Source organism: Sus scrofa, chromosome 6 (assembly GCF_000003025.6).
Source record: "Sus scrofa isolate TJ Tabasco breed Duroc chromosome 6, Sscrofa11.1, whole genome shotgun sequence".
Taxonomy (NCBI): Eukaryota; Metazoa; Chordata; class Mammalia; order Artiodactyla; family Suidae; genus Sus; species Sus scrofa.
In genome coordinates this window covers 77,805,998-77,826,289 of record NC_010448.4, presented here as the reverse complement: position 1 = coordinate 77,826,289, position 20,292 = coordinate 77,805,998, and the positions used below count along the sequence as shown (strand labels likewise).

The 20,292-nt window shown below is 54.1% G+C and overlaps 1 protein-coding gene across 4 annotated transcripts in view; it reads left to right on the top strand.

Moving 5' to 3' along the window:
• Positions 1 to 20,292, top strand: part of CAPZB (capping actin protein of muscle Z-line beta subunit) — a 131,972-nt gene that overhangs the window by 86,364 nt on the left and 25,316 nt on the right. For all 4 annotated transcript variants that reach the window (NM_001113444.1, XM_005656029.3, XM_021093208.1 and 1 more), the window contains 2 exon segments: positions 5,281 to 5,402; positions 11,388 to 11,501. In NM_001113444.1, coding sequence (NP_001106915.1) covers positions 5,281 to 5,402; positions 11,388 to 11,501 — 236 coding nt within the window.

Here is a 20,292-nt window from a genome sequence, read left to right as displayed (position 1 = left end):
AAATGATAGCTGATGGTAGTGTTAGCACTTGGGATTCAGCTGACATCAGTGTTACTGCAGGAATTCCTCAGAATTTGGCAACTTGATAAAGAAGTTGGAGTTTGGACTGGGCCCTGAAGGATGGTAGGATTTAAGACAGTGTGGGAATAGGTTGCCAAGTTTAGCAAAAAATCTATGTCGTGTATAAATTGGAGAAATACCAAAATGTTATTATGTATCTGAAATAAAAAATTGAACTGGCCCGTGCATTATTTTATCCAGCAACCCTAAGTGGGGAGGATTCTTCAGAGGAAGATGTGTGCAAACTTGCACGTCCCAGTAGCCATGAGGAGGACAGTGTGGTGGTTTGAGAGGGTTCCGGCAGAAGTGGAGGGGTGGGGTGGGATCACTTGGGGGGTGCCAGATTGTGACTAATGCCACCTTGAGCAGCTGCTTTGGTACAGGTCTGCGGGCACACCGAGTGGCCCACACTTTTCATTCCCCATGACGACAGTAAAATTATTCTTACAGAGCATTTGTCTTTGATCGGAGAAATGGGACTGGTGGAGGGAAATACAATACTAAGATGTGGCCCAACTTGGGAGTTTATCCAGAAGGCGAAAATGGTAGTGCTTGGGTGAAGAATCATCCAGCCGAATCACGCCCCAGGTGCTTTTCACAGTCGGGCAAATGGTCTGTCATTCACAGGCTTTCTTGTTCTGTACACTGCTGGAGTTTTGTGAGATTCGGTTTAGATGTATATTCCCCAAGGCTGGTTAGTACCTGGCCATAGGTTTTGAGAAGTCCAGGCACAGATCTTCCAGGGTGGATGGATCTGGAGCTCAGGTTATCACCATGGCACCTCCATGCCCCCAAACTCAGTGGGTGCTCTCCTGATGCCTGCCACAGCCCGGGCCCGCACCCCCAGCCCGGCCTCCCTGGCTGAGGGAAGGTGAGCCGTGTGTTCCTCCATCGCCCTGAAGACAGCTCTTCCCTGCATGGGCCGGGGCCTGAGGCCCTCTCATTGCCCACGGACAGTGGCGGGGTGAAGCTCAGCCTTGCCTGAACCCAGTGGAAGGAGGAGCCTTGTGGCCAGAAGAGGAAGGGAGGTTGGGCAGGTGACAAGAATGGCTCTTGGAGTTCCCGTCGTGGCGCAGTGGTTAACGAATCCGACTAGGAACCAAGAGGTTGCGGGTTCGGTCCCTGCCCTTGCTCAGTGGGTTAACGATCCGGCGTTGCCGCGAGCTGTGGTGTAGGTTGCAGACGCGGCTCGGATCTGGCGTTGCTGTGGCTCTGGTGTAGGCCGGTGGCTACAGCTCCGATTCAACCCCTAGCCTGGGAACCTCCATATGCTGCGAGAGCGGCCCAAGAAATAGCAGCAACAACAACAACAAAAGACAAAAAGACAAAAGACAAAAAAAAAAAAAAAAGAATGGCTCTTGATGACAGCTGGCACCACAGATCAAGCCCTGCGTTGCCTTAATCTGCTTTGTCTGTGCTTTGAAGGACATGTGTTACAAAGTGGGAGGAGCGGTGTTTCCCCCGGTCCTTTGTGTTGACCTTGAAAGTACCCTGATCTGCTTGGACAGGTAGGGAGGACTGGATCCCATTTTCTAGAAGAGTGGCTGCCACATCTCTTTCTTTGACAGGCCAGAAGAAGAGAGAGGGGTGGGTCATTGGGTTGTGACTCTTAAAACAGAAACAGAATCCATCGTTTCGTAAAATGCTGGACATCTTAACACCACCACCACCAACAAAAAAGGCATCCCAGACAGAGGGTGCCTACGTTTAACATACGAAGAACTTAATGTCCTTTTGAGTATAGTCTTTCTTTACCTGAATTATTTGCACTAAAGCAGTGAGGCTCTCTCTGGCCCAGCAGAGTCCTTGTCTGATGCTCACCTGCTGTGTTTGAAGACCAGCAACTGTGGGCCAAGCCCATGCCCGCGTGGCTGGTTGACAGCTGGGCAGAGGCGCAGTTGAACCCGGGCCTCTTAGGTCTCAGTCTTATCCTGTGGCTGCTCCTTGGGGTCATAGAGTAACACACATGCCAGGACTTTGATTAAAGCCCCAGCTCTCTCTGGTGCTCATGTTTGAAGATGCCTGGTTGGAGTGATGGTGAAATTGCCATTGGTATCCCTTGAAGTTTTAGTCTTTTTTTTTTTTTTTTTGGCCGCACCCACAGCATGTGGAAGTTCCCAGGCCTGGGGTCAAACCTGTGCCACAGCAGCAACCCAAGCCGCTGCAGTGACAACACTGGATCCTTAACTGGCTGCATCACAAGAGAACTCCCCAAAGTTTAGTGCCTGACTGCAAGCTCTTTGGGTGAAACTTCTTGCTACACACCAATATTAATTTAAAACTTAGGTTGAATTGGCATTTAGTAGGCTCCGTATTATGTAACTCCTTCCCTCCCAAGTGGATCAAGCATTGCTGTGTGTCTGGCACTTCCCTGGGCACTGAGGAGACAGTGTGGAACAGGATGAAGTCCCTGCCCTGCTAAAACCTAACATTCTAGTGAGAGACGTGACCACAGATCGATAAAAAATGATTTCAGTTAGTATAACTGCTAGGAAGAAATTACTGAAATACTTTTGATCCATGGATTAACCTCTTGGATAGGAGTGAAGTCAAGCCTCTTTTATACCAGATCCCACTATCCTGTAAGCTTTCCTACATTGGGACTTAGGACTGGCGGGAGGGGGCAGTGGCTGGCTCTGGGCAGAACTGGGATGAGGAGGAACTGGATTCTCAGCGGTCCATTTTCATCCAGGGCCTGAGGCAGCACCTCAAGTTCAGGTTCGATCTAGGGCAGGAGCTGCTGGCTCGGAACGCCAGGCAGCCGATGCCGTGAGTGCAGAAAGGAAGCAGGTGCGTTAGCACGTTGGTACCTAAGGTGCTGCCCCAAGCCAGGCGCTGTGCTGGGTGCTGAGGGCATGTTCATCTCATGCCACCCACAGCGGAGGTGGTTTTTATCGGCCCCACTTTACAGGTGAGGAAAGGAGTCTTGATAGAGAAGTAAAGTGACTTCCCCCAGACCCAGAAGCCAGTACGTAGTAGAGTCAAGAAGTCTAATTTCTGAGTCTGTCGGCTTGGTCTTTAATCCAGGATAAATTGTGCCACTAGTGACAAGGCCCAACCTGTTAAGAGTGGGGTTCTAGGCAGCCTCGGGGCCCAATAGGTAGCCAGCGTAGCAGCCCAGCAGAATGGTGACACTGGGGAAGGCTGTGACATAACAGGTGGGCATATAGGTGCCCAGGGCTGTTCACTTAGGCAGTGACGGGAGAGCAAGACCCCTTCAAATCCCAGCTGCCTTGGGTGGAAGCTGGTAAAATCTTCCTCTCTTGAATCTAGACTGAGCAGAGCTGGGGCTGGGAGGGGTTACTCGCCACAGGGTGTGTGCCTTTGGCATGCATGCTCCTTCCTCTTCGCTGTCTGTTAAACCAGAGTTGTGGTCACAGAGGGAGATTTCTGTCTCTACTTCTTGCTTCTTGTGTGGGCCTTGGGCAGCTTAAGGACACCATGCCTCAGTTCCCTAGTCTGTAAAATGGGGACAGTACACAAGCACTTCCCAAGATGAGTGTGAGCATCAGGTAGGCAATAGGCCGTGTATATGTCAAGGGCCCGGCACAGCGCATGGTACGTCGCAGGCACTCAACTCAGAAATGGTAGAGGGGGGTGCTCTCAGCAGCAAAACGAACGGAGAACAGCTCCATTTTGGTTTGTATGTCTTTCTGTTCAGGAGGTGGGTACACAGTTCCTTTTTGTTGCATCAACAAGGAATTCTGGAATTTCCCATCGTGGTGCAGTGGAAACGAATCCAACTAGGAACCATGAGGTTTTGGGTTCAATCCCTGGTCTCGCTCAGTGGGTTAAGGATCCGGCGTTGCTGTGAGCTGTGGTGTGGGTCGCAGACACGGCTTGGATCTGGCGTTGCTGTGGCTGTGGTGTAGGCCAGCAGCTGCAGCTCCAATTAGACCCCAGCTTGGGAACCTCCATATGCTGCAGGTATGGCCCTAAAAAAGAAAAAAAAAAAAAAAAGGAAGAAGAAGAAGGAATTCTGAAATAAGCACACTGTGTACAGGGGCTGGTGGGGGCTGGGATGCCTTGTGCTGCTCCGTGTATGAGAAACCAATGGTTTCCCTGAGGCCAAAATTTATGCGAGCCATTTGGAGGGTAAGCGTCTTCGAGTTGTGCAGACAGCACCTCACAGGCCAAGGTCGGAAGCACCCCACAGTCAGCAGAGATGCCTCGAGACGCCCCCAGCTGCGGGGTGGTCTCTGAGGTGGTGATGTTGCCTGTCGGCGTCTTTCTGGGGGCGGCGAGGGTCCTCTGGAGGAACACAGGAGCTGCTGTAGCCATCGGCCCCTCTGCTGAGTTGCTCTTCTGGTGTCTTTGCCACATGATTTAACTTTTCCATTTGGAAGGGTTATTGGTGCAGTTGGCAGCCGCTTGTCTGGTAAATGGTATGGCGGGGCCTCCGTAAACCCAGGCCCATGAAACGAATAAGTCAGCACATTGAAAATACAGCATGGAAGTGACTCAGGCCTGAAGGAATCCATTTCTGAGAGCACTGCCGTCCCTTCCTGGAATATTTCAGTGGAAACTCATGTTTGAATTGGGAGGAGGGGGCCAGAAGCCTGGTTATTAGCCGGGCTCTGGGTCGGACTCAGCAGCATTTGCCCTGGGACTCAGCCCTACCTGCCCGGCGCCCCGGGCCCTCCTCCCCAGTGAGCAGCCCAAGAGGGGCAGCCTGGGCAGGGAAGCTGGTGGGACGCTCCCTTTGCGGCAGGTAGGGTTGACTCCACAAGCCAACCTGGTAACGCTCGGCCAGGGGCCCGGAAAGTACTGGAAACTCCACCGGGCCTGGGAGCCGGTGGGAGCTCTCTGGCGTGGATGGGTTATTCTCTGAGGTCTCTGTGTTCCTGTGTATTTAATGTTTACCTTCTTCTCGGGACTTGAGCTTGTACTTTGCCCAAGAGAGACCAATACCGAGCGCTTACACCCTTAACGGTACCAGACCACCCTGGCGAGCAGGTCGTTAGAGCCGCACGCAGTTTGCAAGGACGGCTGTGTTGGAAATCACGCTCCACTGTAATTCAAGAACGGGTTTCTTTATAGAGGGACACAGTTGGTGTCAGGCACATGTGGAAAGGAAAAGAACAGGCCCTTAATTCTGGCAGGGTACCAAGAGCCAGATGCTGACAACGCTGGCCACGATATGGCCACAGTGGCTGTTAGCCAACCTGGGTTGGATGTGTTATTTTAACCCCTGCTCTGCCTTTTTCCTCATTCTGCCAGGTCCCCAGTCTATGTGAAGATCTCCTGTCTTCTGTCGACCAGCCACTGAAAATCGCTAGAGACAAGGTGGTGGGGAAGGATTACCTTTTGTGCGACTACAACAGAGATGGGGACTCCTACAGGTGAGCTCCTGCCCCCAGAGCGCAGCAGGCGCCCGCCCCCCCCCCCCGCCCCCCAGCCTGGGCCACTCATCACCACTGCCAGCGGCCCCCAGGCCACTGCGCTTTGACAGCTGACAGCCCATCGGCCTTCTCTCCACTTGTCCTTCTGCTCAGCTTGCCTCCCTCACGTCTGTGCACGCTTCCATCCCGGCCACCAGTAGGCGTCTGTGGAGGGCCTCCACTGGGCATTGGAGGTGCAGCATTGAACAGGAGGCCCCTGCCCCAGGGGAGCTTACAGTCTAATGAGACAGGGGTGTTGTTAAAAACAATGAGCTAGAGTCCCTTGGTGGCACAGGGGAAAGGATCCGGCCTTGTCTCTGCAGTGGCTTGGGTCTCTGCTGAAGCCTGGGAATTTCCATGTGCCACAGGCACAGGCAAAAAACAAAACAAGACAAAGCAGTGATTGGCTTCATTAAAACGCATCAAGTCCTGCAAAGGGCAAGGTACAGGATGCTGTGCCTGTGCCGGGGATCCCAGGCACAGGGAGGGCCTGTGTGCTTAAGGGCGTGCGAATGAAGCTCATCAGGCAGACATGCAGCTCTCCTTTCACTCTCCACCGAGGTGCCCTGAAGAGCTAAGTCCACATTAGTCCCTGCCCTGGGTGATCACTGGTCTAGAACAGGAGAGGCACTGGGAGCTGATGACTGTGTGATGTGATTCCTGCAGCCAGGGCCAGGCTCGTCGAGGTAGCATAGAAAAGGCTGAGGTCGACTCCAGGAAGACTTCCCAAAGGAGGGGGTGTCTGTGCTAGGTTTTGAAGGGTGTCTAGGAGCCCTTGCTATTAAAAAAGACGGGCACTCCCAGCCTCGTGTGCCTGAGATGGACAGCTCTAGTCAGTACCTTGGAGAATGACAGAGTAACACAGTCTGCTTTAGGTTTAATTTAGAGGCCACAGAACCTGGGCTGAGGCTCAGCGCTTCAGCCTCATGCTCTTTTGGGGAAGAGGGTGGAGCCTGAGAGAAGAAGGCAGGAAAAAATAGCTGGAGTCAGGCGGCCTGGGCTCCAAGCCGCTTGTCCCCTGTAGTCGATGGGAATGTCCACGAACTGCTTCTTATCTCTGGCCTTTGGTTTTCTTGTGTTTTAAGCGGAGGGAAAGTGGAGGGAATCACATTGATTCTTCCAACAGAAGGGCCAGGGCATGTCTGAGTGAGCAGGTGCTCCGTGTGCCGGCCCTCAGTGCCTCTTGTGTGGCACTTGTGTCCCAGTGAGGAAGCCGGAGCATCAGCAAGTGTGTGGGCAGAACAGATCGTGGGGGGGGGGGGTGGAGAACGAAGCCAAGGATGGGGGGGTGGCAGGCTCTGACGGTGGTGGTCAAGTCCCACAGGAGATTTAAGGCTGAGAAAGTCGAGTCCTGCATGGGTCTGGGGGGAGAGCATCCCCATGCAAAGGCTCTGGGTGGGGACAGGCCTCCAGGGAGGCCCCGGGCTGGGAGGCGGGGTCAGAGGTCTTGAGGGCCAGGGTGGGGGTGATGGGGCTTTTTAGTAGGGCTCTTGGCGATTAAAAGAAGTACTGCATGTGAAGTGCTGGACAGCACAGAATGTGGGGCAGATCACAAAGAATCAGTGCTACTTAAAAGAGACTAGATGCTCTTCTATGATCATGTCTGATTCCTAGCTTCAGACGGAAGTTAGGTGGAGAATGTATTTTGGCCTGATCCCGGCTGGAGACTGGAGTGGAGAAGGAGGGAAATAGGGGGGGTTTGAGGTACATTTTAAAAGTAGAGCCAGGAGTTCCCTTCATGGCTCAGTGGAAACGAATCTGACTAGTATCCATGAGGACGCAGGTTCCATCTCTGGCCTTGCTCACTGGGTTAAAGGATCCAGTGTTGCTGTGAGCTGTGGTGTAGGTCACAGACATGGTTCGGATTCTGCGTTGTGGTGTAGGCCGGTGGCTATAGCTCTTGATTCTACCCCTAGCCTGGGAACCTCCATGTGCCACGGGCGTAGCCCTAAAAAAAAAAAGTAAATAAATAAAAACATTGGAGTTACCATTGTGGCTCTGTGGTTAACGCACCCGACTGGTATCCGAGAGGACGTGGGTGTGATCCCTGGCCTTGTTCAGTGGGTTAAGGATCTGGCTTTGCAGTGAGCTGTGGTGTAGGTCGCAGACGCGGCTCGGATCTGGCGTTGCTGTGGCTGTGGTGTAGGCCAGCAGCTGTAGCTCTGAATTGACCCCTAGCCTGGGAACCTCCATATGCCGCAGGTGTGGCCATAAAAAGACAAAAGACAAAAAATAAATAAATAAAAGTAAGCCAGCAGTGCTTGCAGGTGGAGGGGGTGCAGGAGGCTGAGTATTTGAGATGGGTCTCTGTGTATTGGAGTGAGGGTTACTGTGGAAGGGGCTGTTGTGGGGGCACTTGAAGGTTCAGTTGCCCCTTGGATGGGAGGTGGGGGGTGTCAGGTAGGCTGGGAAGAGTCTGGAGTCCCAGGAGGTCTGAGTGGAGGTGGACGTGCAGGTGCGGCCGCCAGGTCAGAGGTGCTAAGACAGCCCTGAGGCAGATCAGGCTTAGCCGTGGAGGGCCAGCCGCTGTCTGGGTTGTGGGCATAGGGCCAGGTCTAGGCCTCCCTGGGGAGAGGTTGCGAGAGGGTGCTCAGTGGGTGGACAGGCTGGGGGCCTGTGGACAAGGGGCCGCGGGCTCAGGGGAGACTTCCTGGAAGAGGGGGTCCTGGAGCCGAATCTCGCTTCATCAACGTTGTCATTATATTTCTTTTTTCCACCTGAAAACCTGGGCTTGCTGGGCGAGGCAGCTGTTTCCCAGCAGCCTGTGGAAGGCTGGGATCTTTTCCAATTCATGCCAAGGCCAGGCCTTCCTGGGGTTTTGGTACCTGCAGCCCCGCCGGGTCACCCTGCTGGTTCCACCCGCGTTCCTGCAGCTCCGGAAAGGGGTCTGGGGGGGGCTTCAGCCAAAGAGGAGCCGTGGGTTTCAGGGCACAGGGCGTTCTGTTTTCCTCCTCTTGGTCTACAGCTTCAAGGTCTTCTGATTCTCTCCACACATTTCTAGCCTGACTCTGTTTGATCGTTTGCTTAAATAAGATCCTTATGGCGTGACGCTTTGCCAGCAGCCCTGTTTGAGACCTGTTAGCTGAAACAAAAAGCATTCTCCGAGGGAAATGAAAAGCCTGACTTTGGAAATCTAAGCGTTCCTGTCCATCTGTCTTTTTTCAAATGGCCTCCATTTAAGCTCTTGACTGTGTTGTGAGTGCCCCTTCCACTCAGAACATTCTGGGTAATGTTATGGTTTTCCCCCAGCTACAATTACCCCGGCTCCAGGACTAACGCTGGAAATGCTGTCTGTGAGCCAGGAGAGATGTGAGTTACAGGCTTCTTGAAAATTCCAAACCCCCAGTCTTCAAGAGAGATAGGCTCTTAGGTCTAATCAGGTTGCCTTTCAATGAAAGCCATTTGGGGTGCGTCTTCCGGACCCCCAGGACAGCGGAGGCCGTGTGACTGTGGAAACGAGCTCAGACCTCTGAGTGCGCTGAGTGTCTGGGGAGCCGCAGGGCGGGTGGGGAGAGCAGATGCTCAGATTCCTCTCCACCCCCCTGGGCCGGCTCGCGAATAAACAGGGCTGGGGACAGCACTCGCAGCTTCATCTCTGTCCCTGGCTCTGGGAAGAGGTCTTTGTTGATTTTTGTTCCCTCCAAGTGCTCTACCGAAAAAGCAGAGAGCTGCTTGGTCTGCGTTGGTTTGGAGGAGGAGCACTAGCAGTGTTGCCCTGTGTCCTTTCCCTCCCACCCCTCGCCCTGCGGCCCCAGCACTGACGGCCCTCGAAGGCCCTCCAGCGAGCGCGGTGCTGAGGGCGGAGTGCACAGGCTCCTCCCCATGTGCTCTTGCCGCGGAGGGTGGGGTGTGTGAGAGGGAGGTGGGGGGGTGTGCGAGAATTCACTCATTCTTTTACCTCCTTTTTTTTTTTTTTTTTTTTGGACTTTTTAAGGCCCAGGCTGGGGGTTGAATCAGAGCTGCAGTTGCCAGCCTACACCACAGCCACGCAACTTGGGATCCGAGCCATGTCTTCGACCTACACCACAGCTCACGGCAATGCCGGATCCTTAACCCACTGAGCGAGGCCAGGGATCGAACCCGCCACCTCATGGTTCCTAGTGGGATTTGTTTCCGCCGTGCCATGGTGGGAGCTCCCATCTTTTTTAAAAATGAGCATGTGGTTGAGTGCCAGGCAATGTTCCAGGTGCTGAGCAATGGAGAGCCAGACTAGCTCTCTTGGAGCTTAAGTCCTAAAGTTGACTGCCTAAATCAATTAAAATTCAATAACATAAAAAATTCAATTCCTCAGTCACATAAGTACTCAGGAGCCACATGAAGTTAGTGGCTAGCGTTGTGGACAGTGCAGGTACAGAACATTTCCGTTGTGGAAAGTTCTCTCGGGCAGAACTGACTTGACTTGAGCACAAGAACAGTGGCGGCCTCCCTGTGCAGAGAGGTGGAGGTTGCCCGGCGTCAGCTTCCCAGGTGGGGCCCTGGCTCATCCAGCGACCTTTTCCTGGGGCCTGTGCACACAGCCCAGTGGGACCACAAGAGCTGGCTGCTGGTCACAGGGCAGCGGGGAGCGTTTCACCCCATTGTGGCAGCATCGCTGCCAATACCATGGGGAGTGAAGTCAGGGGACAGCTGGCTTGGAAAGAAGGGCTTCCAAGCACCTCTGCTCGCAGGCGGCCGGGGCAGCCACCACCCAGAGACCCTTTTGGGACACCAAGTTCAACTGCTCTTCCCCTACTTACCTATGTGGACCAGCAGCCGAGGGAGCTGGGACCCCTGCCTGCGGGCGGCTCTGAGACGAGGTCGCTCAGCTGACTCGACCCGATTCGTTGCCATCTGTGCCAAGCATCAGTTGCCAAGCAGAAAGATGTTCGTGCACAGAGTTAGTTAAAGCTGGGATTCAGGGGACAGTGATACCTTTTTTCTTTTGCCGTCAACCTCATCCTGGGTGATATGAGGTGGGCCGTCAGGAGGGGAGAGGGGAACGGCAAGGCAGTGGGTTTCTTAGGGTCGACACGTCGAGGTACTTGTGCCCAAGAGTGTGAAGGACTCTGTCCACCCCTCCTGTCGGGTCCCCTCTCACCTTTTTCTCATTCTCTTTCTCCGAACCCCCCAACTCTCTGAACTCCACCTGCAGAAATTAATGAGTGGCTATTTCCCTTATAACCTCCTTTCCATCACTCTCTGGGATTAAATGCTTTCCTCATGTGGCAAAATACATTTTAAAAAACACAGCAAGTCTTTGGGGTGGGAAAAGCTAAGCTGGTTTTCATTACCTGTCAGTTTTCTGTGTGTGCACCGCCCGTGGAGTCTGGAAAGCCGCCCTCCGTGCACGAGGAGAGCGCCGCCGCCGCCGCTCAGGGTTTCTTAGTGTGATCAGCGTTTCCCTGTGGGGCTGGCTCTCTCGCCTGCTTCCGTAACTCACAGCTCCCTTCTTAATCCTTGATTGTGTAAGGAGGTCTTTGAGGAGTGGAAGTTTCTCCAGAGCTGTCAGGGAGGAGAGGGGTCCTCTTGTGATCAATACAATGGGGAACAAATGAAAATTAGAAGGAGAAAGAAGTTAGGTTCGTTGAACACTTACTGTGTGCCAGGCTTCAGTCCGGGCCCTTGATGTTCTTTCCTCCTTTGCTCCTCAAAGCAGCCATGTGGGTGGCAGGGAGTAGCCTCAGTTTGTACATGAACCTTCCAAGGGAGGCTCAGAGAAGTCAAGATACCTGTTGGAAATACACAGCTGGTGAGAGCTGGAGCCCAGGTTCACACCCAGTTCTGCTGGAATCTGAGCCCTTGCTCTGCAGACCTTGAGCATGCCGTGTTTGTGGCCAAGGCCTGGAAAAACCTTTGCTGTGGGTAGTGGCTTTTCCTCTGAAAAATCGGGAGCTGGGGGCTGGGCCGGCGGCTGCCCGGCCATGAGCTCCTGAAATGACTCATTTGACTCCTTCTTCTCCCCTCCAGGTCACCGTGGAGTAACAAGTATGACCCTCCCTTGGAAGATGGGGCCATGCCTTCTGCTCGGCTGAGAAAGCTGGAGGTGGAAGCCAACAATGCCTTTGACCAGTACCGAGACCTGTGAGTGACACTTCTGTTTGCCCTTAGATGAGACACGACCAGGCCCCGCCATCCCCCTGGGACCTGCCACCTGGCTGCCCTAACTCGTCAAAGTTCTGAGCACCCACAGCAGGATGCTGGGCGCTAGGGTGGTCAGCGGGTCAGTTGTGAGAAGACTCAGTGATGGGATGCGGCTGTGCCCGGGCGGCACTCCACCACATGGTCCATGGTAACAGCAGGTACCATTGGGCCAGCAAGACCCATTACCGGATATTTCATGCATGTCACCTCACTTAAATCCTCACATGTGTGGTCACTCTTAGTTCCCATTTTTCAGATGAAGAAATTAAAAGCTCAGAAAGATTAAGGTGGAGTTCCTGTTGTGGCTCAGTGGGTTAGGAACCTGCCATAGTGTCCATGAGGATGCTGATCCCTGGCCTCACTCAGTGGGTTAAGGATCCGGCATTGCCACAAGCTGCCCTGTAGGTCGCAGCTGTGGCTCGGATCTGGTGTTGCTGTGGCCTAGGCTGGCAGCTGCAGCTCTGATTCAGTCTCTGGCTGGGGAACTTTGATATGCCATGGGTATAGCTGTAAAAAAAGAAAGAAAGAAAGACTTTAGGTAGATTGAGGTGTTTGTCCAAGGCAAAGGCAGAGCAAAGGAGTCAAACCCAGGGCCGTCTGTCTCGAGGCCCCTGTGTCTTATACTGTACTGCTGCTCTGATTTGTTCCTACCTGGAGCTCAGGGCCCCTGCTTCCAGACCAGTCACCAGGGCAGGAGCAGCCAAGGCCCTTAAACAGTGAGCTACAGTTTTGCTGACTCTGAGTTGCCGGGGGCCTCAGCCTGCATCTTGGCAAGTGTTTTTGCTGCATCTGCTCGGATTCTCGCCACCCCTCTGCTTCCATCCTGTGCACCACCAGAAAGGGTGGCCACTTATTAATCAGCCTTGCAAGGAAAGGCTCCAGAGAAGGTTATCCTCTGATACATTCTTTTTTTAATCAGTAGACTCTCATTTTTAATTAAGTTCCATGTTGAAAATAGAGCAGAGCAAAAGAAGGGGGGGGGGAGGTTGAGAACTAACCTGTGCAATGCTGCCTCAGTGCAAGTCAGTCTTAGGGGAGGGCTCAGCAAACGTCTCTGTAAAGGGCCAGATGGTAAACATGTTAGGCTTTGCAGGCCACACAGGTCTGTTGCTTTTTCTTTGTCCTGTCTTTTTTAATGTATATATTACCCTTCAAAATTGTAAAACCACCTCTTGAGCCTTGAGGTGGGTGGGATTTGGCCTTCAGTCTGCCCACCCTGACCTAGGATATCGGCCAGAAAATGGAAATGAGAGAACCAGAGCATCTGAACTGCTGAGACTATTCTCCCGAAGTTGGTGTCGTCACGCTTTGTGTGAGACTCTCAGGTCTCCGTCTTGCAGACAGTTGGTGTGGTATCTAGTTCTTGGCAGGTTTAATATAACATTTAATAAAGAATTTCCCTTTGCAAGCTGGTTTGGGAGGAAAAGTGACACTTTCGGCCTGACAGACAGACAAAAAACCCCACAACACACAAGCAAAAGCACAGCTCCAAGGAAGCCACGAACAAATGGACCTAAATATCTCAGTTGCTCCTCAGTGCATCACTGTGTAATCCAGCTTTGTCTTCAGTATCTCTCATGTGCCAATATTTATACATAAAATCTTTAATACTTGCAGGAACCTCTAGGGTAGAGGATATTCTCGTTTTTGTTTTTAACAGATGAGGGGGAGTTCCCGTCGTGGCGCAGCGGAAATGAATCCAGCTAGGAACCATGAGGTTGTGGGTTCAATCCCTAGCCTTGCTCAATGGATTAAGGATCCAGCATGGCCATGAGCTGTGGTGTAGGTCGCAGACGCAGCTCAGGTCTGGTGTTCCTGTGGCTGTGGTGTAGGCTGGCAGCCGTAGCTCCAGTTAGACCCCTAGCCTGGGAGCCTCCATATGCCATGGGTGCGGCCCTAAAAGACAAAACAAACAAACAAAAACAGATGAGGAAACTGAGCTTCCCAGAGTTTGAAGGACATAGAGGCACAAAGCTAGGATTTGAGTCCATATTTGCCTTAGGTTTTCACAAATCATTGGTTTTCACAGAATAACTTTCAGTGTTGCAAGAGTTCTTATAGGAGTTCCTGTTGTGGCTCAGTGGTAATGAACCATGTATCCATGAGGATGGAGGTTCAATCCCTGGCCTCGCTCAGTGGGTTATGGATCCAGCGTTGCAATGAACTGTGGTGTAGACTTGGCTCAGATCGGGCGTTGCTGTGGCTCTGGGTAGGCTGGCAGCTGCAGCTCCAATTTGACCCCTAGCCTGGGAACCTCCACATTGCCACTGGTGTGGCCCTAAGATAAATAAATAAATACAGAGTTCTTAAATCTAGAACTTTGCACTGTGGTAGAATAGCTCCTTTTCAGGTCATGCTGAGAGCTGGTCTTCTTGCTATCATCTCTGGTTTATTTGTAGTTCTTTTACCCGGCCACTTGGCAAGAAGTCTATCCAGCTACCGAACAAGAATTCCCAAGTGGGATCAGTCTTATGTGATAGTGATAATATTGATAATAAAAAGCCATGATATAACAGCTGTTACCAGCCAGTGGCTGTGCAGGCATTGTGTCAACTCCCTCCCAGTCTTATTTAATCTTCCAATTAGCCTGTGCAAGAGGACGAGCCCCACTTGACAAGTGAGTTGACAGATGCGGGGAGGGGAACCAAGTTCACACAGCCAGTAGTCTTATTTCGCTTACTATATGCCAGTATAAAACCATACTCATCCAACTCCCGAGTCCAAAACTTCGTCATTTACTTGAGTGTTTGCCATGAGCCAGGTGCTTACCAAGTATGGGGGCTCCAGCCTTGAATACGGCAGACCAAGTCCCGCCCTGGCTGCGCGTCTGCTGTGGGGAGACAGTGCGAACACGTTGGAGCCGTGACAGGTGATGGGCTGGGTGACTCGGGGCCGTAAGCGGAGGGGTCGGGGGCCAACGCTGGTGCTGAGGCCTGATGCCTGGGTGGGGAGGGGCAGGGGGTGTCTCCAAGGATCATAGGCCAATTCTGATTTCTTACAGGCTTAAACATTTGGGGTGTGATTTCCTGGATAAAGCACTTCTGACATTTGTTGCCTCGTGCTGCCATCTGGGGCCAGACCGGGGACGAGCTCTGTGTCGTCTCTGGTCTCTTGACCACCCCCCCCCCCGCCACTCACATGGGTCCTGGGTCCTTCACGTGCTTCTGGGGTCTTGACCGGCCTAATATGAGCATTTCCCCATCACCATTAAAAAGTCTTCACTGTCATCCCCTGATCCTTACAGTGACGCCGTGGGGTGAGTGGCAATTATCTCATTTAATAGGTGATGAAACTGATGCTCAGAGAAGTCCTCGAGGTGGTCAGTCTGCTAGAAAACAGCAGGTGCTGGGGTTTGTACCCTAGTCTCAGTCTCTGTACCACCTCTTGAGGGGCGCACGTCGACTTGGCAGGTGACATTTGCGCCTTAGTGACCTGTATTTCTGTGAGCCTATGCAGGTACCTGCGCTCTCTTCTGAAAGTGAGCTGAACTGCAGGGGCTGGGGGAGGGGGTGACAGGACATCTTCTAGCACCCAGTGGGGGATCTAACTGGACAGGCCAGACCCTGGGGTTCTGGGACAGTCTGTGAGGTAGCCCCAGCCCAGGGGATGCTGTGCTCTTCCAGAGGGGGGCAGAGAGTCCAAGGCCTCTGGGTGGTACCCTCGGAGGGAGGGCAGGAGGCCCAGCAACCACAGGCCGCCTGAGGGCTGTGGTTAGAGCCCCCAGAGTTATCTTCGTGCTGCGGATGCTCTCCTGGGTCGCGCGTGAGGAAGATTTTCCCAGCTGGACCGCACATGAGGTGCCAGCTCATTTCTGATCTAATAATTACGAGTACAAGTCTCCTTCCTTTCTTCAATATTTTGGTACCTCGCTCACCTCCAGAGAGTTATTGGTGTCCGGTCAGTGACCTTGTAGGGCCCAGAGCCTGAGCTCTTCTCCTCCTGGTTCTGGAGCAGGTAGAGGTCAGCCAGGGGCTCGGAGGCCTTGTCTCTGCCTTGAGCAGCACCAGCCAGGTTTTCTAGGGACCAGATTGTCCCATGGGATGCAGGGGCAGCAGGTCACACCTTTCTCTCCATCCTCATCCCTGCCCCTCCCCAGTGAAGGAAGCACGGCGCCCCTCTCTGGATTCTTCCACCTGCTTGCCTTTCACGTCAACAGATGGGCTCAGGCTGAGGTTGCTGTGAGGGGAGCCTTCTTCCTGACGCTGCCTTGTATCTGCTGCCTCCGGTCGCTGAGCTGCTGCCCGACGGGCCTGGAAGATGGCCATCCTGGGCCTGCAGAGAGGCGCCCAGAGCCTCAGGCAGATCCACCCCTGCCGGAAGGAGGGGAGAAGATGGGGGAACCGCGGAAGGCTGGAGGAGGGTGGCCGCCACTCAAGGGCACCCTGCTGCAGACTGTGGCTTGGCCTGCACCCCCTGGGAGTTGAGGCCTGTGACAAGCAGGCCTGTGCCATCCCCAGCTTGACAACCCGGCTTTTCTGAATTCTGGGATCCTTAGAGATTGCAGAGTTAGAACTAGGTTTGGCTTGTGTTCTGGCCTCTTGAGCAGACTGGACCCCTTCAAATGACTGGAAGCTGCCAGACCCTGGCCCTTGGGCTTAGAATTCAATTGCTTGTGTTGTGGGGAGCACTGTGCTGTATGAAGCCTTTGGGGGCTTCTCGCTCCACTAGTGGGGAGGACCCTTGCTTACCAGGCAGTCCACACTGAATTCAGCTCACAGGTTTGGCTTGTCATCTGAAGGGCTGGAGATCTGACAAAAGAGACACAAGAGAAAGAGGCCAGAGGTGCCCTTTTCCTGCCACTCTCCCTCCCAGCCGTGGCTCGCGCCTTAGGCCTGAACCTGTGCGCCCAGTGGTGACCGCAGCCTCCTGGTTACCCTCCCCTGTGCGCTGGTCCTCACTCCCCACCATCTCCTGAACAAGGTGAGTTCAGGGAGACCTTGGTAAGTGCAGAGACAGAGCTAAGACACAATCCTGGCCAGGCAGGCATCCCAGAGCCACACCAGGCCTTCCCAGAGCCAGAATGCTCACCATCCCCCAGAGGCTTCTCTCTGCCCTGAGAGATTTTAGTTTCTCCATTACATCCTGAGGGAGAGCCTTGGCTTCTGTCCCCGGGCGCTGGGCTTTGATCCCCGGGTCTGTAAAGGTTTTGACTTTGGAGGGAATTAGAATGAATCATGAGCACATGGAAGTGGTATAGTCCTGGGAAGGCTTGACTAGCAGGCCCTCCGGCTTGTAACTCCAGTGGGGATGTGGCCCCCTCTCCTGCCCCTACACGGCACTTCTTCAGGGCTTGAAAGTGCCAGCAGCTGGGTGCAGGGCTCCTTCCCCAAGGTGGGCAAGAGGCGAGAGGGGCCCCGGGAGGAGCTGTGTGTCCCTCGTGGCCCCTTGTGAGCGCATCAGTTCCTCGCTCCTCCCATCTTCTTGCTGTTCTCACCCTCCCACCTCCAGTCTCCGCCTACTTATTCATTGATTCTCTTCTTTGCCGACATTAGGGGCGGAAAGGGATCACAGTGGGAACCTTTCCTCGGGAGAAGAACTACTAGGCAGCCGTTGATAGCACAACCCAGACAACCCCAATTTTAGATTAAAGTAGTCAGTTTGCTGAAAGTGCTTGGGCGGAGCGTCGCAGGCATGTTTTGCGGGAGTGCCCACTGGGCAGGGTGTCATGATCTACTCTAGAGCCCTGGACGGCGCCACTTTACTCTCCCAAGCCCTCCCACCCTGGTCACCAGCATCGAGGCTGTGCTCATTCTTATCTGACCAAGCCCCAAGGGTTTCCAGCTCTGACTTGTGGGCCTGGCTCACGGGTCACTTCTTTCTTGGCAGAGATGTCCTTCTCTTTCAGGCCCAGGCCTGGGGTGGCTCGTCGGTCACGGAAGCTCATCACTTGACCTAAGGGCTCCGTCGTTCCTGGGCGAGACTTGGCGGCGGGGCCTTTGATGTAGGGTGGGCACTTGGAACTGCCAGAGAAACATCTTCCTTGCAGCAGGAGCCGCCAGTTGGCTCCCATGGGTCCCAAGATGGGGAGCCTTCCCCACGTTGGCTTTCACTCTGGGTCTCGCCGTTGCCTCTGTCAGCTCCGGTTCTGCTGAGACCAGATGTTCGGACCAAGGGGCTGGCACTGCTTTCTTTCTGAGATGATTACTCCCATCTGTGCCAGACTTCGTGCCCCCTGCTCTGCAATCCTTGGCTCTTGGCTTGTAGCAGATAATACCTTCAAACATGCGGTTGCAATTTATTGGCCTTATAAGTTAATTTTAGTGGGTGTGCAATTGATTGAAATCAAAGCTTAATGAAGGCCAGAGTCTGGGGGGTGGAGGAGCAAGGCGGGAAGGCATTTTGTGTTCTTCCTTGCTTCGGGTCTGAGATAATCTTCAAAAGCTTTAATTAGGTTTTCTAATCAGCCCTCTTGTCTGGAAGAAGTTTACAGAGTGAAACGAGGCTGGCGTCCCCATGGCAGGCCCGGAGCCCACGAGCCCCTCCGGCAGCGGCCGGGCTGCTTGGCACACAGGCCTTCCCCTGGCTCCTGGCTCCTCTCCCGCTCTGGGGCCGTGTTACAGTGGGGGCTGTCTCTGTGCCTCTGTCAGGTGACATGGAGCAGCCCTGACCAGGAAGGGCAGGGCATCCATAGCTCTGAAGGGACACGGGTTGTAGCTTTGGTTTCTTGGATCCTTGAAACTCCACGTTCCCAGCTGCCTTCTCAGATCGTGGACCCTGGGCTCCTGGGGCTGTGCCTTCCTTGGATATGAGCCTTGGGCCTGGAGGATTTTCCTGTTTCCAGTCCTGGTGGGACTCGTAGGTGTCAGCGGAGAGTTTTCTGATGAAACGGAAGTAGTAGAAGTATGGGGAGCAGGTAACTGATGGTGAGTGGAGCCCCCAAGGGCACAGTCGCCTCCCAGCAGAGGTCTCTGACCCCAGCACTCTATCCGGGTCAGGCCGCAGAGTGGGAGAAGCTGGGCTTTGAAAGACACCTGGCCTCGATTCTCTCTTCTGTCCTTGCTGACTTTGGGCAGGTGGTCAAGTTTCTGAAGCTGTTTCTTTCTTTCCTTTTTTTTTTTTTTTTTTGTCTTTTCTAGGGCCAGACCCATGGAGGTTCCCAGGCTAGGGGTGAAATCGGAGCTGTAGCTGCCAGCCTACGCCACAGCCACAGCAACGCCAGATCCGAGCTGCGTCTGCGACCTACACTACAGCTCACGGCAACGCCGGATCGTTTAACCCACTATTCGAGGCCAGGGATTGAATCCACAACCTCATGGTTCCTAGTCATATTCGCTAACCACTGAGCCTCGACGGGAACTCCCCTGAAGCTGTTTCCTAGTCTGTCAGCAGAGACCACTGCCCGGCTTGCCCGTGGTGGAATTATTCTAGTTCTGCAGCAGCTGCCTGTGTGCATGTCTTACATCCTGCATGTTTGTGATGGTGGCTGTGGGTGGTTCTGGTGCAGAGATGGTGGGATAGCAGGCCATGTGACGTCATCAGCTGCACCAGGGGGCTTTTGGTTCTGGTGGGGCCTCTGCCCCCAGCCCGCAATGAGACCTTGAGTAAATCAGTTTCAGAAAGCGAAGTAGTACCCATCTGTGGTGACGGGAGAGAGTGCTTATGATTGATCCGTAAGTATTCACCGAGAACCTGCCATGCTCTGAGCACTGGGGGCACCGTGGGGGGTGTTAGGGGGGCCTCATGGGGCTTCACAGGGGTGAGGAGCCCCACACAGGAAGCCGTGAACAAACCAGCAAAGGACTTGCTGGATGTGCTAAGGGCTCAGGAGGACCTGAAGCCGGGCGTTGGGGGGGGCATCCATAGTTGTGGCCGGGGAGGCCGGCTGCGCGGGGGCAGAGGTGCCCAGGTCCTTGTCAGGCGAGGACCTGGGCTGTCATCCTCAGCGCCTTGGGGAGGGGTACGTGGGACAGCCCTGACGGACATCCTGAGCAGTTCCTTGTAAGCGGTTTGGGGGCCGGGGTGAAGGACCCTGACCCCACCTCCTCTTAGCCTGGCTGCTCCATCCTGAGGCTCCCTGACTAGTCTAGCTGAGTGACCCCGCTTTCCACCGCCGGAAATAGCCCGGCCCAGTTACCTTTGGACTCTGGCGTCAGAACCCCACTGGGAAGCGGGTGGAAGCATGGAGCAGCATGGGAGGAAGTGGAGTTGTTTCAGAGCAGGTGAAACCTGGAGCATCTGGTTTCCTGGGACCCTCCGCCCCTCTACCCACCCCTTCATAGAGGTCTGGGGGTTCCCGGTACATGGACACTTTCCCCTTGTTTAGAGGTGGGGGCCTCTCCTGTGTGCCCCGTCTCCCAAAGGACCCTGCCACAGGCGTCTGCTTGCTGTGCATCCTGTGCTCCAGGGACAGTGGGTAAAGGCAGGGAAGTCTGTCTGGCTTTCAGCTTGTTGGCACCATGACTAGCGTTTGGGTTCCCACGTATATTACTGTATCTTTAGCCATGTGTACAGAGGGCCCCTGGGAACCCGCTGTGCTTGCTGTGGGCTTCCGGCATCCACAGTCCTGAGCTGGTACGAAAGTGCTGGAAGCATCCAGTGGGGAAACCCAAGGTCGCTTGAGCTGCGCAGTTCCAATTGAGAGGGGGACGCCCCAAGAGAAGCCCCGTCCGCTTTGGGGGGGAGGTGGGCCGAGTCCACTTCCTGCTCGCACAGTGTGGGTTTCGGCTCCACTCTGAGCCCTGATCCAAAGCAGGGTGTCCATCAGCGTTTCCAGGCCCCGTGAGGGTGGGTC